Here is an 18,548-nt window from a genome sequence, read left to right as displayed (position 1 = left end):
AATGAAGCTGTCTGTAGGATTATGTCGTTTCCAATGCACGAAAGACATCCTGCGGTTGTTCATTTGGCTATACATCTTGAGAATGGCCAACGTGTTTATTTTAATGTAGCAAATTTATTGGAAAGAGCAGCGCAACCACCAACAACTACGTTAACAGCTTTTTTCAAATTATGCGAAACTCATACATTTGCGATAACTTTGATATATTCTGAAGTGCCTCAGTATTACACATGGAATGTGTCTTCAAAGACGTAAACAAGGAACAGCAGTTCATGGGCATCCTGGCATTTTCCAAACAATGTTGAGTGTTTTTATTTCAGATTGTTATTAGTTAACGTGAATGGCCCAAAATCATTTCAAGAATTGAGAACAGTCAACGGTCATTTGTGTGAAACATACCGTGAAGCATGCCAACTTTTGCATTTGTTGGAGGATGATGCTCATTGGGATTCAACACTTCATGATGCATCTATTTCGGCTCATCCTCAACAAATACGAATGCTGTTTGCCGTTATATTATCAACATGTATGCCATCAAATACACTTGAATTATGGAACAAATATAAACATAATATTGCAGAAGATGCTTTAATTCGTATGCGTCATCATGCAAGAAATCCTGATTTGTTGATAAGTTTGGAAATGTACAACGAAGCTTTGATAATAATTGAAGATATGTGTCTACGGATTGCAAATAAAACATTAGTACAATTGGGTATGACCGCACCAAATCGTGACATGCATGATCTGTTTGATCGTGAATTGCAACGTGAGTAGGAATTCAATTCTTATGATTTGCGTTTATTTGTACAATCGAATATAACCAAAATGAATATTCAGCAAAAACATGTCTATGACACAATCATGCAAGCCATTTCCAATAATGCATGTGGGTTATGTTTTTTGGATGCACCTGGTGGTACAGGCAAAATGTTCGTTATATCACTGATTTTAGCCACTATTCGATCGGAACAGAAAATTGCATTGGCACTTGCATCTTCGGGAATTGCTGCTACATTATTAGAAGGTGGTCGGACAGCACACTCTGCATTAAAATTGCCATTGAATGTACAGGTGAATGAAACTCCAACTTGCAATATTTCAAGAAATTCTGCTATGGCAAAAGTTCTGCGATTAACGTCAATTATTTTATAGGATGAGTATACAATGGCGAATAAAAAATGACTATATGCATTTAATCGAACAATGCAAGATTTACGTGGTAACCAACTGCTTTTTGGTGGTGCTTTGATATTACTATCAGGGGATTTTCGACAAACATTGCCTGTCATTCCTCGGTCAACTCCTGCTGATGAAATAAATGCCTGTTTAAAGTCATCAGTTCTTTGGAGATATGTACAAAAATTGACACTGAACATTAATATGCGTATTCACCTACAAAATGATCCAGCTGCCCATGAGTTTTCAAAATAATTGTTACAAATTGGTGATGACGAAATACAAATCGACAGAACCAACGGATTGATCACTGTACCGAACAATTTTGGTACAATTACAAAATCGATAGATGAATTGATTGGGATCCCCACAAAAAGCTGTATATCGAAATTCTTTTCGTACAAAATTCTGTAAACTAACGTCGCGAAATTCTGTAGTGACAAAATTCTGCATTTACAAAATTAAGTATTTACAAAGTTCTGTAAAAGCGAAATTCCGCACTGACAAAATTCTGTATTAAAAAAATTCGGTATTGACAAAATTCAGTATTGAAAAAATGGTGTATTGACTAAAGTCTGTTTTTTATTTGATAATTTCATGTGCCAAGTGATATTTATACAAAGAAAGATAAATTAGAATTTTAAGTCCAAAATAACAATTCAACAAACAAAAGACTTCAATATTAATTCAAACGTTAAGTAAATATGTATGCAAAAAATTAGAAATGAGTATTTCAAGTACGGAAAAGTAGTACATATATAATTAGATTAAAAACAAATATTTTTTGCTATTCTTTTCAAAAAAGATACTTTTCCAATAATTACTCTTTTTTTATTATTCTTTTAATTTGTTTGTTAGATCTAATTGATCTTAACTTTTTTGGAAAAACTTCTCCATTTTCTACTCTTGATATTTGCGATTTCACATAAATCATCTCTGCTTTCAAGTTAGCTATAAGTTGATAAATACCGCAATTTTTTTTCCCTACAATGACATTAAGTCGTCGGTGCCAAGCCTCTACACTATTTTGAGTTCTAGGAAACTGACTCGTTTCTACATTCCTATGCACTGACCAAAATGTCGGCTGATGTTTTGGTGGTGCATCAAATTTACCAATGTAGTTCCTTTCAAACCAATTTGCGAGTCTCAGCATGTCATAATCATCTAAAATACTACAAAGACTGTTGTAGTATTCCGAGATTTCATCGGGAGGAACAAAAGCTAGGCTTTTCAGCATTCGAACTTGCAACGAAAAGTTCTCATAATTTCCATATTTTTTAACCAGTCTAAAAGCAATGAAAGTAAATGAAGATTACGCAGATACATTTATTAAATGCAGACAATCACCTTTCTTTTTGAACTTTTCTCCAGATTATTTGACTGAAGTGGAAAAAGCAGCCACGCAAATCAGTGCCCGGGAAAGAATTTCTTAGCGCCGATAACAGTCCAACTTCAAAATCGCTGATAATTCTTTCTGGTTGAAGATTTTCGCCGTACTCGGATGCGATTCGGAACAATTCTTCAAATAAAACCTCGTATAGTTTTTTGGACTTGCGGCTCATAAGGCAAAACACGAGGGGGAATGTTTCACCTTCCACTATGCCATGAATTGTAAAGAGCTGTCTCATTATTTTCGGGGCAACGTAAAATGTTCCGTCCACAATCCAGCAAGAACTCTGACTCAGAAACTTTAAACACGACTTCGTACCACAAATAATTACACATTCATTCCTCTCTGTGAACTTTTCCACCAATACAAATAATTCTCCTTCCAGAGTATATAAATTTAAAGGAATATCTATGTCCTCCAAAGTTTGTGGTTCTCGAAAACGAGGTGCTTCCTGCCTTGATCTTCGAATTCTAGCTTTTTGGGCATTTCGGGATGGTAAATAGTCCCGACAGCTCTGCTCTGCTTCCACTGTAGCTCTTTGTATTATCTGACTTGGCGCTAAGTGACTTCTCCGAGCCATGCGCTTTACTTTATTATTAATTGTTGCAATTGGTAACTCATTGGGAGCTGGTTCGTGGCAATGGTCCGCGGGTTGTTTAACAATAACGTGATTGTTCGCCAACACCTTTGTTACAATTCTGGACTTGCACTTATATTTTAATCTTTTAGAACACGCCCAATTACAAGTTTCCATTTGAGTCTTTCTTTCAAAATAATAAAAATAGCCGTTTAAGAACAATTTCTTTCCTCCTTTATTGGAAGTTATAATTTGTATTTGTGACATAACGAATACATATTTTAATGAAAAAATATTGAGCAAATACGACACGTTGCTTTCACAATTCTTACGACAATGAAATCAATTAAAAAGAAGTAAAAGCAAAGCAGAGTTAATTAGAAATTCAAACAAAACCAGGTAGGTTATTCTGTATTTACGTAATTTTGTAAATAAAAGCACTTTTGTGCTTTTTTATAAAATTTTTTGTATTTCATATCATTTATTTACAGAATTACGTAAATACAGAATTTTGTCAATACAGAATTTCGTCAGTACAGAATATTTTTTACCGAATTTTGAAATACATAATTTTAGATACAGAATTTTATAATACAGAATTTTTAAATACAGAATTTCGCATACAGGATTTTGTAAACAGAATATTGTATAGTACAGCATTTCGTACCCAACCCGAATTGATTGAATGTGTTTTTCCAAATATTCTTCAGAATTACAGAAACCATGATTGGTTGAGAGAACGCGCCATTTTAGCACCGAAGAACATTCATATCAATGCCATTAATTTTCACATTCAAGCAAAACGCCCAGGCGTAGTCACGACACATAAATCAATTGACAGTGCTATGAATCAAGATGAGGCAATGAATTATCCAACTGAATTTTTAAATTCATTAGAACCAGTTGGTATGCCACCGCATTGCTTGAATCTGAAAGTGGGTTCTTTGATTATATTATTGCGAAATATTAATCCACCAAAATTGTGTAATGGCACCAGATTGGCAGTGAAAAATGTATTGCCAAATTTGATTGAAGCTACGATCTTAACTGGTAAATCAAAAGGAGAAGTTTGTTTAATACCGCGTATCCCTATGATTCCAACTGATATGCCATTTGAATTCAAACGATTACAATATCCTGTGCGTTTATCATTTGCGATGTCCATCAACAAAGCTCAAGGGCAAACACTTAACGTTTGTAGTGTGAATTTGGAGGAATCATGTTTTTCACATGGCCAACTTTATGTTGCCTGTTCCAGAGTCGGTACCCCCAGCCGTTTGTTTATTCATGCTCAAAATGGAAAAACAAAAAATATTGTTTATCCAAATGTTTTGGATAGCTAGCAAATAATTAAATATATTTTTTTTTATAAATGGGTTTGATTTAATATTTCACTTTATACGTAGCGAAGCACGTACCGGGCCGCTATAAATATTATATGTATTGCTTTCAAAAAATCATAAAGTTCTGCTTATCTGTAACACCACATTCATTGACTGTTAGGCGGTACAAAGTTCGCCGGGTCAGCTAGTTGTTTTATAATTTTTGTTGCAAAAATAAAAATAAAAAATATGGCAGAGCAAATAGAAATGCTAACTCGATGCTTGGAATCTTTAACACAGATAGCTGCACAAAATTCAGCAATAAATCAGCTTACAATTAGGCAAAGAGTCGAAAAATACTTAAGATACATATGTATCTCCCTTTGAAGGATTTGCAAAAAAAAAAAAACAAAAATAAAAATAAATATAAAATTAAATATTGTAAAAAAATAAAAAACATTAAATAAAGGAATTATGATATTAAAACTAAAATAAAAAAAACTAAATATTAGAAAAAATATATATAGAGTAACAGTAAACAAAAAATATAAAAAAAAAATAATTAAATACTAAATATTATTATTATAAAAAAATTAAAGCATAAAAATGTTAAAAAATAAAAATTATCAACTAAATGAATTATAAAATTCAAAAGTTAAATATTTAAAGCTACTTTAAACAAGCAAGTAAATATATACAATAATTTACATTGCTAACGATTAGCATACTAAAACAATTAATATTATAATACAAAAAAAAGTAACCAACTACTTAAAATATTTAATTAAAAAGTAATAAATAACAATAAAATATCCTTAAATTAACATAAAAATATCAGTACTGCATGTTTTTGTTTAAGAACTAATGCAGTTAGCACTAGAACTTTGAAAAATGGTGTGAATCTTCCATTCTATTTAGTAACAAACAGCACAACAACCTTTTGTTTCAGTAAACAGAATGCAAACAACCTTGAGTTGGAACAATTGAAATGCACTATCACTACAACAAACAATCCTAAACAAACAAGTATCAAAACAACATTGATTTTGAATTACAACAGCCAAGCAAACAAGATACTTGTATATGTATACAAACCTAAACAAATAATAGAATCTGTTTCTAAAGAAACTATCAACTTGTAATAAGTAAACATTCTAGTTAGTATAAATAGAAATAAGAAACATGTAATAAGTTAGTCTTAAGAGAATAAATAAAGAGTACTCATTTCGATGCAGCTCAAAATATATTCTTTTGACTCATTTTTACTTAATGTAAAAATTAACTCGCGCACTTAAAATTAGAATGTAAGCAACAAATTGAAATAAAGAGGGATTCAGTCGAAGATTGGATCCAAGCAAAGAAGCTCAGTGTTTTCATTTTTAACTGTAGAGTTGACATAAAGAGCCAAGCAGAAGTTGAGTTCTTTATGACACCAAACCTATACACAATATAGAATTGCTTGGATTCCGATCCTCTGGTTGACGTTGCACATCGTAAGGTATTTCCCTGGCTTTGATTCCTGATAGTTGTAAGAGCATAAAATGTTCGGTTGCATCCGAACTTAGCCCTTTCTTACTTGTTATTTTTATTGTTTTCCGTGAATCGACGTCAAAAGCACTTTAACTCGAGAGATAATTTCTTCGTGAATTTCGACGATGTCGCATTATTGCCTTTATTATTGGTGAATATATGTTTCTCCATTGGTCGATTACCAGCGAAATATAAATTATAAAAGAATAGGTGAAAGTCAGGTTAAATAGAATTGATACATGTGCAAAATTTAATGCTTCCCATAATACTTGAAGAGGCTAACAATGTTTGTCCAAATATGGTGGACCACTCAGATTACAAATCTTGATGCATTTCGTCCGTAAAATAACTTCAATTCATTAATATTTCATCATTAAGTTTCATAAGATTAAGAAAGCCAGCAAGAGATCACCTTTTTACTCTCATCCACAATAACTTCGTATTACCAATGAATGAGACTGTAATGCATCAGTGTAGTGGAGAAAGTCATGCTCTTGGAAGTTGCACCATTTCAAACGACACTGAAATGTGCGCATGGTACTAACTTGAATGCCTTCAACGACTCTGTTCAATAATGACAACAATATTCAGAACAGAGTCCCGGCAATTGCCAACTTTCTCTTATTGGATATTATTGGTGTTCAGAAAAGTTAAGAAATATGGTTGCTGGAATAGGATCGACCGAGCCCGTCCTTAGGTTTAAAATGGAAGTAGTTAACTAAAGTCAACGGCTTCAAGATTTCTAACATGAAATATGATACCAGTAGAAATCATTTGATCCGAATATTATTATAAATTAACTAAAGTCAATAACCTCAAGACTATTCACATGAAATATGACACCAGCAGTAAGCAATTAAGCAGATGTCCTTGCATATTCGGAAAGCACAGTATATTTGTGTGGCCTCACAATTCTTGCCTTCATCGGCCTTTTAGGCAAGGAAACAAAAGGCCACATCTGGGCTGTAGGGCGGCTGGGGAAGCGTTAAGATGCCAGCCTTGATTAGGTAGCTGTTCACAAGAAAGGCGATGTAAGCCGGAGCGTTGTCGTGGTGCAATTTCCAACCGAAAAAAGCGGTCAGAAATAATCAACAGAAAGGGCTTTGTCTTCCATCAGGACGACGCTAACCCACACATATCTGTGGTGACTCGGCAAAAACTGGAAGTTTTGATGTATCCACCATTTAGCCCTGACCTTGCACCATCGGAGTACCTATGAAAATTACTTGTTGCAGTTTTTTCGCCGAGAAACCAGAAGTGTTTTACACTGATGGAATAATGTCTATAGCGCAAAAATCGCATAAAGTCGTCGACCAAAATGGTACATAGAACAATGTTCACAAATTGCTCTATTTTATCAATATAACCGTTCTCCAATTGCAAATTTCTGTGCGCTGTTGCCATTTTATAAAAGTAATAATCCTTCACCTTTGCCAGCTATTCGTCAAATTGTTGAAAATTTTGTGCGTATATTTTCTCTACAAAATGTTCATAATCTCCCTGAGCATTAAAACACTTGCTTAAATGATCCTCTAGTCTGTGGATCCCAACCCTGAAGTGAGAATCCGGAAGGTCAACAAAATACGCTTCGACAGCTGTTATGACCTCTTCAATTGAAGAAAAACATTTGCTACGCTTACATTTTTTGAGTTATGGTATCAAATGGAAGTCGCTGGGAGCCAAGTCTGGTGAATACGGTGGATGCTAAAACGATTCGAGCATTAATTCACGGATTTTTTCACGAATTTCTCCTTCAACTGGTCCAAAATGTTGCAAGAATATTCAGAATTAATTATTTTACCAGTTTGCAAGTAATCCACAAACAAAAATTCTTCCGCATCCCCAAAAACTGGTACCATAAACTTCATGGCCGATTTCCGGACACGAACTCGTTTCGAAGCCGAACAACCAGGTTCACACCACTCTTTAGCATTTCGTTTTGATTCAGGATCATAGTGATAAACCCAAGTCTCATCCATTGTGATAAATCGACGCAAAAATCCACTTTATCTTTTTTAAAGCGTTCCAAATGAGGATGGAGGATGGAATCATGTGCAGACGTTCACGCACGTGAGAAAGTTCTCTGATCGCCATTACCTTGGGAGTGGCCAGAAACGATTCTTTTACATATGGCTCAAGCAGCTCACGACTTCCAGTCTTTGACCAAGTATCCTCTGGGTAGCCTAAGAACATCCGTTTGAAGGCGAGCTGTGAGAAGGCGAAACATCCCCTACATAGGATTGTGCGCTGGGTGTAGGACCTGCCACGTAGAAGAAACACCCTCAATGAAAGGAAACAACAAGCCTCGGATGAGTGACCCCCTTTTTGGTGACGACCATGGCAAACGAAATAAGGACTATGATTTGAGAACATGCACCTGGAATGTCCGGCCCCTTAATTGGGAAGGTGCCGCTGCCCAACTGGTTGATGTCCTCGTGAAAATAAAGGCTGACATCACATCCGTCCATAAAATGCGATGAACGGGACAAGGACTGAAACGGGTAGGTCCTTGTGTCATATACTACAGTGGCCATATAAAGCAGCGCAAGTTGGGTGTGTGATTCGTGGTGGGAGAGAGACTCCGTCGCCGAGTATTATCATTCACTCCGGTGAATGAACGTCTAGCCACAATGCGCATCAAAGCGAGGTTTTTCAACATATCGCTGATTTGTGCTCACACCCCGACGGAAGAAAAGGACGATGTGACCAAAGATGCCTTCTGTGATCGCTTGGAGCGCACTTATGAGAGCTGCCCCCGCCACGATATCTAAAACGTGCTTGGCGACTTTAAGGCCAGGGTGGGCAAAGCAGGTCCTAACATCGACTCGGACCACTATCTTGTTGCAGCCAAGATTCGCACCCGCACACACAAGGAACGTTTGACGTCGAGAAGCTGCCATCACAACAGACAGCCGAACGATATTCTACTCGGCTTGCACTCCTGCTCTCTGAGAGCACTCGTCAACAACTCGGTATAAGTGAACTATGGGACGGCATTTCAAACTCCTTACGTACAGCTGCAACCGAAACCATTGGTTTTCGGAAAGTGCAAACGAACAGCTGGTATGACGAGGAGTGCCGTGTCGCTGCGGAGAGAAAACAATCTGCCTACCTCGCAACGTTACGATCGTCCACAACACGTACGGAATGGGATAGATACCGGGAGTTGAAGAGGGAAACAAAACACATCTGTATATAGAAAAAGAAAGAGGCCGAAATGCGTGAGTACGAAGAGCTTGATAAGCTGGCCGACAGGGGTAATGCTCGAAAATTCTACGAAAAAATGCGGCGGCTTACAGAAAGTTTCAAGACCGGAGCATACTCCTGTAGAACCCCCAAAGGTGATCTAGCCACCGATCCCTAGAGCATACTTAGATTATGGAGGGAACACTTCTCCAGCCTGCTGAATGGCAGTGAACACATAGCGCCAGGAGAAGGCGAACCCGATTCCCCAATCGATGGCGATGGAGCAGACGTTCCATTGCCCGACCATGAAGAAGTTCCAATAGCAATTACCCGTCTGAAAAACAAAAATGCGGCGGGGCCAATAGGCCGAGCATTTCAAACACGGCGGCGAAGAACTGATAAAGAGCGTGCATCAGCTTTTTTATAAAATATGGTCGGACGAAAGCATGCCCAACGATTGGAATTTAAGTGTGCTATGCCCAATCCGTAAAAACGGAGACCCCACAATCTGCGCCAACTACTGTGGGATTAGCCTCCTAAACATCGCATATAAGGTTCTATCGAGCGTATTGTGTGAAAGATTAAAGCCCACCGTCAACAAACTGATTGGACCTTATTAGTGTGGCTTTAGACCTGCCAAATCAAGCTGCTTTCGACAGCACGAAAATGAGCTGCCTTTATGCCGCGATGTCTGAATTTGGTATCCCCGCAAAAATAATACGGCTGTGTAAGCTGAAGTTGAGCAACACCAAAAGCTCGGTCAGTATCGGTAAGGACCTCTCCGAGCTGTTCGATACCAAACGAGGTTTCAGACAAGACGATTCCCTATCGTGCGACTTCTTTAATATGCTGCTGGAGAAAATAGTTTGAGCTGCAAATCTAAATAGAGAAGGTACCATCTTCTATAAGAGAGTACAGCTGCTGGCATATGCCGATGATATTGATATCATCGGCCTCAACGCCCGCCCCGTTAGTTCTGCTTTCTTCAGACTGGACAAGGAAGCAAACCAAATGGGTCTGGCGGTGAACGAGGGCAAGATGAAATATCTCCTGTCATCAACCAAACAGTCATCGCGACTTGACACTCACGTCACTGTTGACAATCATAACAATTTCGTCTATCTTGGAACCAGCATAAACACCACCAACAATGTCAGCCTGGAAATCCAACGCAGGATAACTCTTCCCAACAGGTGCTATTTCGGACTGAGTAGGCAATTGGGAAGCAAAGTCCTCTCTCGACAAACGTTCTGCTATATGGTGCACAGGCTTAGACGATGTCAACAGATAATGAGTCGACGTTGCGAGTTTTCGAGAGAAAAGTTCTGCGAAAGATTTATGGACCTTTGCGCGTTGGCCACGGTGAATATCGCATTCGATGGAACGATGAGCTGTGTGAGATATATGACGACTTTAACATAGTTCAGCGAATTAAAAGACAGCGGCTACGCTGGCTAGGTCATGTCGTCCTAATGGACGAAAACACTTCAGCTCTGAAAGTATTCGACGCAGTACCCGCCGGGGGAAGCAGAGGAAGAGGAAGACGTGCACTCCGTTAGAAGGACCAGGTGGAGAAGGATTTGGCTACGCTTGGAATATCCAATTAGCGCCACGTAGCGAAAAGAAGAAACGAGTGGCGCGCTGTTGTTAATTCGGCTATAATCGAGTAAGCGGTGTCTACGTCAGTTAAGAAGAAGAGGGGCTTGGACAGTTTCAATTGGATTTAAACAATTTTTTGCCCTAAAGTGGCACACACCAAAAGACATTATTCAGGCAAGGTTGTATCCCTTTAGATTAATTTCTTCTTGATTTGTGTACTGGAAGGTGAACGAGAGGCCCATGAAAGGGCGACGTTACGCTTCTCTTGACGAGATAAAGACGGCATCGATGGAGGAGCTGACGAAGATAAAAAAAAAAATATTTTTTGAAGTGCTTCGAAGATTGGAAAAACCGTTGGCACAAGTGTATAATATCTCATGGGGATTACTTTCAAGGGGACAAAATAGATATTCATGAATAAATAAATAATTTTTGAAAAAACACAAAATTCGCGATACTTTTTGAACACACCTCGTACATTAAACTTTTTAGGCAGCGGGGTCACGCCCATTTTTTTTTTTAATTTTTTGCCCACAAGTGTCCCTTACTGCTGCGATCCACTGAACCAAACTACAGCTTTGTATCTTAATTTAAAGCTTAGTTATGGCACTTTAATCGGTTAATGGTGATTTTTGGGAGTGACAGTGGTCCGACTACGCCCGTCTACGAACTTTTTTTGAACTGTGGAGCCCGTAATGCAAGTTTCATCAAGATGTCTCAATTTTTACTCAAATTACAGTTTGCACGGATGGACAGACAGACAGTCAATCGGATTTCAACTTTTCTCGTCATCCGAATCATTTACATACACTCGTATATATTTATAACCCTATAACTATCTCGATTAGTTTTAGGTGATACGTACAACCGTTAAGTGAACAAAACTATAATACTCTGTGGCAACTGGTTGCAAGAGAATAAAGAAATCGAGCATTGTGGACATCCCACACATTGTTGATAATATGTGAGGTATCTTAGTGAAACGCAAAGAACATCTGCTAGTAATTTGAAGTCATTCCGTAAATAGATAAAATCGGAGCGATACTTCTCCCATATCTCTTGGCTTTATACCGTATGCACCAGCCAACATGTAAAATATTTCAGCAAATTTAACTGAACGTATAATCTATAGATATAAAAATTAAACCCGTTTTCCGTTGTCACGGCATCACGCGAATTACGAAACAATTTTAGACGACCGGCTCTTTAGAGTGTCAGAATAAATGTGTCTCTTTATTTCAAAGATTTTCTTGCTTTTATAGTTTTACAAAAATACTTATCTTCTAATTTACAAAAATTCTTATCTGTGGGAAAATTCCACAGTCTGCTTATCCTTTATTACTATCATGTGGCTACATTTGCATTTAATATTTATTTAGGATCAGTGTTTCTTCTCGTATCTTAATTTTACATATCTTCTGGTTTTCTTAAATAAATGTATCTTCTTATCTACCAGACCATCTTCACACCATCTGTGTTTGCTGTTGTTCTTGGGTTAGCATGGGATGTAAATCGCGTGAATGGCTGGACCGATTTCACTAATTCTTTTTTTGTTGTATTTGTTATTATTAGGAGAAAGTTGCCGGAAAACGCCTAAAACCAGTCCTTTTCTTGTTCCCATACAAACGTTTCATTTCATATATACATACATATGTATGTAAGTAAAAATGAATGTTTGTTTGTTAGTAACGCTAAGGCTCGAGAACGACGAAACCAATCTTCATGAAATTTTCAGAAGTTGTTCGCTGTGGATCTGGAAAGGTTCAGAAATAAAAAAAAAACTTTTCGTAAGAAAAAGTCGAAAAATTGGAAATTTCCAAAAATTATCTTTTTTCATACAATTCTTTTTTCTTTTGTTTTTTCTATATTTTGATTTGTAAATTATTTGAATCGTTCAATTTCGGTCGCTTGCTCTTTTATTCCGGCTATTTAAAAAAAAATTTTGAAAATTATTCAGTGAAAACTTTATGTGTGTTTCAAACGAAGTGATCAATTACAGATTGAAATTTGTTACGAAGCCACGAAGAGGTCCCGCTAATATCGATCGGTGTTCTTTTTGCCATCAACGCCAAGGCACATGAACGAGTACTCCCACGATGCGATGACATACATACGTGTGGAATTATGGATCGGGGTCAATCAGCAAGCGATCGTCACGTTGTCACAGCACGACTTTTCAAACAACAGTTACGATGTTCTTCTTTGGATGGTGGATAGTGGTTCCACCAGATCAAATTGATGAAATCATTTCTGCGGAAATTCCTGATGCAGAGAAAGATCCAGCGGACATCATAATCTCACTTCGGTTTGTATGTCTTACAATAAATGCACGAAACACTATCCACTTGCTTTTCTTTCGGAATCGCCAACTGGAAATGATGGATACCCACTCTATCGTCGTAGTTCATCAGACGACCATACAACTTAGAGTAGTGAATATCGAAGTTGACAACATATGGATCGTACTATATTCTCCACTGTTGTCTAATTCACATTCAAAACTCGTATCAATGTTTAGTATTGCAGTTTGGTGTAATCTATTAAATAACTTTGTAAGTATGTCACCAAAGGAAACAATATGGCGGTTATTGGTCTTGAACGATACGGCCGATACGTGAACTGCAATAAAGCGCTTTGTAGGGTATTTACTTTTGCAATTCATGAACGTTTTTCGACTGTTGTGCGTCTCGCAGTTCATTTGGAAAATGGCTTAAGAGTGTTTTTCAACCCAGAGAATACAGTACAGCCAGCGGAAACACTTCCAACAGCATTGACATTTCGGAAATGCCTTGATATTATGGAATGCATCGTCGAAGAAATAGTTACGCAGAAAGCGTAACTAATTCCTTAGGACGAATTTACATAATCCACCCGAAAAACGACGATTGCTAATACCTTCGGTTGCTATTGATAAATGTGAGTTGTTCAATTTCATTTGAGTCATTGCGCACTGTGAATGGTAGAGTGTGTGTAACTTTTTGAAAGGCAATCAAACAATCGACGATTCGATAGCTACTTCGCATGCCACTGAAGTTCGCACACTTTTCGCGATGGTCATTTCGACATATCAGCCTTCAAATTCGCGTCAATTTTGGAATACGAACAAAATTACATTGCCGAAGACATTTTACATCGTATTCGATAAGAATTTCGGTTCCAGTGGCTTGATATCAATTCCACCTCCCTTTTGTCAATTCACTTCAACGAAATATGAACTCATCACGAATGTTTATGCCAAATTGGCCAAATTATCGTAACTACGATTGCATGGGTGCGCGCCAATTATACGTGGCGTTTTCCCGAGTTGGAAAACCATCTTCTCTGTACATTTACGCTCCGGAATAGAAACCAAGAAATGTTGTTTAGCAAACTGCGTTACATTGAAAAAAATTTAGAAAAATCGAAAGTAAAAGTTGTTTAACACAACGTAAATTCAACTTTCTTTTCATTTCAAAACACATAATTTCACGCAGGACAACGTATGCGGGGTCAGCTAGTATTGTATATAATGCGTTTTAATGCGTAATGTGTTATTGTGAAATTAAGTATATTAGACAAGTTGTCTTAAAAATTATCTGGCTTAGCGTATGCGAATGGAATTTATTTAGACCTTCGTTCAAACCTCATGTCCCTAATCTTATGAATTGTCGACATCTGGTTGAAGTTTTGCATATCATCACAACATACAATATTAAAATTATGCTCTTCCATTTGAGTATAGTTTTCTCTGACGTTAAGTAAAATATATAAGTTAAAAATATATAAATTTTACAATAATACAGGGTTTGTACGGGAATAATAAAACTGAGTCGATTTTAAAAAATTTATTGAACCAATCGTTACAATACTTTACAAACTCCAAGCATTAAAGGGTCACGGAAGGCATTCTCCGGAAAAGCCTTGAGAGCTGAGGTGAATACTGCTTAGATCCGTTCTGCCGGCGTGTGCCATTCGGAAGATCGCCTCTTTGTCTCGGGATCATACTCAACGATCTATGACTCGTCACCTGTGACTACGTTGTTCAAAAATTAGGAGTCACTATCACAGATGTTCAAATTTCCTTTGCACAATTTTAGGACCATCTTCGCGCACACCATGCGCATGTTCAAGTGCGTCACAATGTTATGAACTACAGATTTTGATATATTCAACGGTCAACGGTTATCAACGGTCTGAGTTCAAACCCTTGCGCACACGAGTCACATTGTCGGTGTTTGTCGAAGTCGCAAGTCTCCAAGCGAAGTCTTCATCAGCGAACTCTCCCGCCCTACAAACAGGCCTGCTGCCACCGAAACACACAACTTATTGCTCTTGCTGTCGCAGATTTGCCGAGTTTCACCCAGAATTTTATCGCGTACCAATGATCTAACGAGCGTTGCATTTTCGGCTTGCACCATTCACAGAAACACGTCCCGCGAAAATGTTTCTCCTTACTCTCCATCCGCTCGTTCGTTAGCTAGGAACACCCTCAACCGAATCCAGTCGGTGCGCGTACGCTCCGGAGTACAGCCGCGGCGGAAGGAAATCAGTCCTGTTGCTTTTCTAGACATTCACAATTTTGTTAAAAAATTCTTTCGCAACATTTTTACACACTTACAACATGTTGCTACAGAGTATAATAGTTTTGCTCACCTTACGGTTGTGTACTATATATCACCTAGGTCTAAGCGAGATAGATAGAGACTTATGTATATATATAAATGATCAAGATGACGAGAAAAGTTGAAATCCGAGTTTCTGTATTTCTGTCCATCCGCGTAAGCTGTAGTTTCAGTAAAAATTGAGATAACTTGATGAAACTTAGTACGCGCACTCCTTTGCAAAAAAGGACAATGCCACGCTTACAAAAAGGCATTACCCGAAAGCATATAAAGTGCTATAACTAGGCACTCATTTAAAATATAAACTCTAAAATCGTGAAATTGCAGTAGAAAGAGGTACCTGTGGGAATAAAAATTTGGAAAAGTGGGCGTAGAAGTAGGCCTCTAATTAGTTTATTATAATATGTTTGGTATATATCTCCTAACCACTAAATTTACAGTAACCAAATTCGCCCAGCGAAATTGTTAGAAGAACTCCTACCGCCAGTGTAAAAATGGTATGATAACTCCGCCTATTATCCATATAACGCTTCGATAGAAAGTATTTAATGCGCCACATACATTAAATTTACCCTCAAAATAGTATGGCTTCTAAAGAGCCGGTGTCAAAATTGGACGATGGATGTAGAATCGCTCACTTTTAAGTGAAATCCGAATTTGGTACGTGACGTTCCTCAGACATTTTTATTTTACAGTGCGAAAATGGACGAAATCGAAACGACTACTTCCCTTTAACTTTAAACTTAATTTTCTTCTTCTCTTTTTCAATATTGGCGCAGACACCGCTTAAGCGATTATAGCCGAGTCAACAACAGCGCCCCAAACGTTTCTTCTCTTCGCTCCCTGGCACCAATTGGAAATCCCAAGCAAAAGCAGGTCCTTCTAAACCTGGTCCTTCCAACGGAATGGAGGTCTTCCTCTTCCTCTGCTTCCCCCGGCGGGTACTGCGTCGAATACTTTCAGAGCTGGAGTGTTTTCGTCCATTCGGACAACATGACCTAGCAAGCGTAGCCGCTGTCTTTTAATTCGCTGACTATGATAGTGTCGTCGATTATCTCATCGTACCATCGAATGCGACATTCGACGTGGCCAACGCGCAAAGGACCATAAATCTTTCGCAGAACCTTTCTCTCGAACACTCGTAACATCGACTCATCAGATGTTGTCATCGTCCAAGCCTCTGCCCCATATAGCAGGGCGGGAATAATGAGCGACTTATAGAGTTTGGTTTTTGTTCGTCGAGAGAGGACTATATTTCACAATTGGCTACTCTGTCCAAAGTGGCACCTGCTGGCAAGAGTTATTTTGCGTTGGATTTCCAGGCTGACATTGTTGGCGATGTTGATACAAAGTTATAACTGTCAACAGTGGTGTGAGTGCCAAGTCGCGAGTGCGACGACTGTTTATTTTATGACAGGAGATATTTTGTATTGCCTCCCATTTGCCTTACTTCCTTATCTAATCTGGAGAAAGCAGAACTAACGGTGCGGTTGTTAAGGCCAATGATATTAATATCATCAGCATACGCAAGCACTTGTACATTAGGGTGGGTCGATTCCGCACTTTTTTTCGATTCGGGATTTCTAATAGTGCGGAAAAGTTGCCTTAGTACTTCATGATTCCAATGCAACTTTTTGTTTTGAGATCGGATTGCATCTTCAACCCTAACTCCGACCTTGAAATTTCGGAAGTTCGCGTAAAATCGTGAATTTGTCTACCTAGCGCCTGAAATACGCATCTGATGGCAAAATGTATAAAACAAAAGTTATTTGTCACGTCATTTGCTACCGAATATGTGATCATGGCCGCAGGACGAACCGTTCCCGAAATACGAGCGAAAATGCGGCGCACCACAGCACAAGGTGAAAATCGGCTTGCGGCCACACTTGTTAACGTTGATTTCGCCGAGTGCTATCACTCACATTCATTCACCTACGCCAAAGGACACGTTCGGATAGGTCTCCACACAAATATTTTTTCATCGAGTTCCTTCACTCTTGTCGGTGATTTCGCCGAGTTCTATCACTTACACTCATTTCCCTGCGCCATACGACACGTTCGGACTGGTCTCCACATAAATATTTTTTCATCGAGTTCCTTCACTCTTGTCGTTGATTTCGCCGAGTGCTATCACTTATATTCTCTCAACAGAACACAGAACTCAAAATGTCTGTATCTCAATTTAAATTTAGACAGAAATGTCCTGTGTTTGGCATATATCCGTACAATCTCTCTGAGTCCCAGTTACCTACTTACCAGGATGTTCTTTTGTGTTATCAGTTTGAAAGATTTGGTATAGGGCGACACCGAGGCGACAACTATGAACCTAAAAGTAAAGAGGTTACAGAAATAGTTGCAAAAAAGGTTGAAAATACTTTCAAAAAGTCATCTATTCCGATAGTTTCACACACCAGAGTTGTACAAATTCTCACCACATACCATAAGAAATTTCTGACTCTTAAACACATGTTTTTAAGGAACCCTATAGGTTTGAGCTCTAAAAGAGACGATGTGGAACATCTAGAAGTTGTCAGTGCTGATGGCACCAACACCAACACAGGTTGGAAAGGTGGAATCATTCGGAAACTAGAAGAAAGAATAGGTAGGCCATCACAATGGGTTGTTTGTCTTCTACATTTCAACGAACTTCCATTTCGTGCTCTTTTCGAACACATAGATGGTGTCTCAAAGAGTCCAAATACATTCTCTGGCGACATAGGTAAACTGCTCCCTGATTGTGAGAAGTTGCCTATTGTCAAATTTGAAAGTTTTCGATCCTGCCAATTACCTTCTGAGGTTATTAATCCGACCCAACTTGGCACAGACCAAGCTTATCTCTATAAAATATCAGAAGCTGTTATTTCCGGTCAATGTTCTTTAGATTTAGCGTCGATGCATCCAGGTAACATGTGCAAATCTCGATGGCTCACCTGTGCAAATAGAATTCTGAGATTATAAATTTCTACTGACAAACCAACAAAGGAAATACAGATTTTGGTCAAATACATACTTACAGTTTACTCACCTTTGTGGTTCTCAATAAGATTCAACAGTTCAATCAAAGATGGCTCGCGCCATCTCTATGCTGCAAGGTCGAGATACTTACCTGCTAACTACGCAAGGTTGTCGATTCATCCATTCAAGAGAATGCTTTCTTTGCTCTT

General features: G+C 38.1%; 2 protein-coding genes across 17 annotated transcripts in view; both read right to left on the bottom strand.

The window, feature by feature from the left end:
• The window catches only part of LOC125779099 (glutamate receptor ionotropic, kainate 2), a 2,985,835-nt gene that overhangs the window by 125,909 nt on the left and 2,841,378 nt on the right, over nucleotides 1-18,548 (bottom strand). The window contains exon 14 of one of the 14 annotated variants that reach the window (XM_049459583.1): nucleotides 12,120-12,536. The exons of the other annotated variants lie outside the window; for them this stretch is intronic. Coding sequence (XP_049315540.1) covers nucleotides 12,504-12,536 — 33 coding nt within the window. The 3' untranslated portion in view covers nucleotides 12,120-12,503. Of the gene's footprint in view, nucleotides 1-12,119; nucleotides 12,537-18,548 lie in introns of those variants that run through there. 14 annotated transcript variants of the gene reach the window in all.
• Nucleotides 1-18,548, bottom strand: part of LOC125779129 (uncharacterized) — a 530,169-nt gene that overhangs the window by 386,605 nt on the left and 125,016 nt on the right. The window contains exon 2 of one of the 3 annotated variants that reach the window (XM_049459745.1): nucleotides 9,454-9,796. The exons of the other annotated variants lie outside the window; for them this stretch is intronic. The gene's annotated coding sequence lies outside the window, so the exon portion shown is untranslated. Of the gene's footprint in view, nucleotides 1-9,453; nucleotides 9,797-18,548 lie in introns of those variants that run through there. 3 annotated transcript variants of the gene reach the window in all.

This window comes from Bactrocera dorsalis, chromosome 6 (genome assembly GCF_023373825.1).
Source record: "Bactrocera dorsalis isolate Fly_Bdor chromosome 6, ASM2337382v1, whole genome shotgun sequence".
Taxonomy (NCBI): domain Eukaryota; kingdom Metazoa; phylum Arthropoda; class Insecta; order Diptera; family Tephritidae; genus Bactrocera; species Bactrocera dorsalis.
Note: the sequence above shows the minus strand (reverse complement) of the source record. Positions and strands in the feature narration are given on the sequence as shown.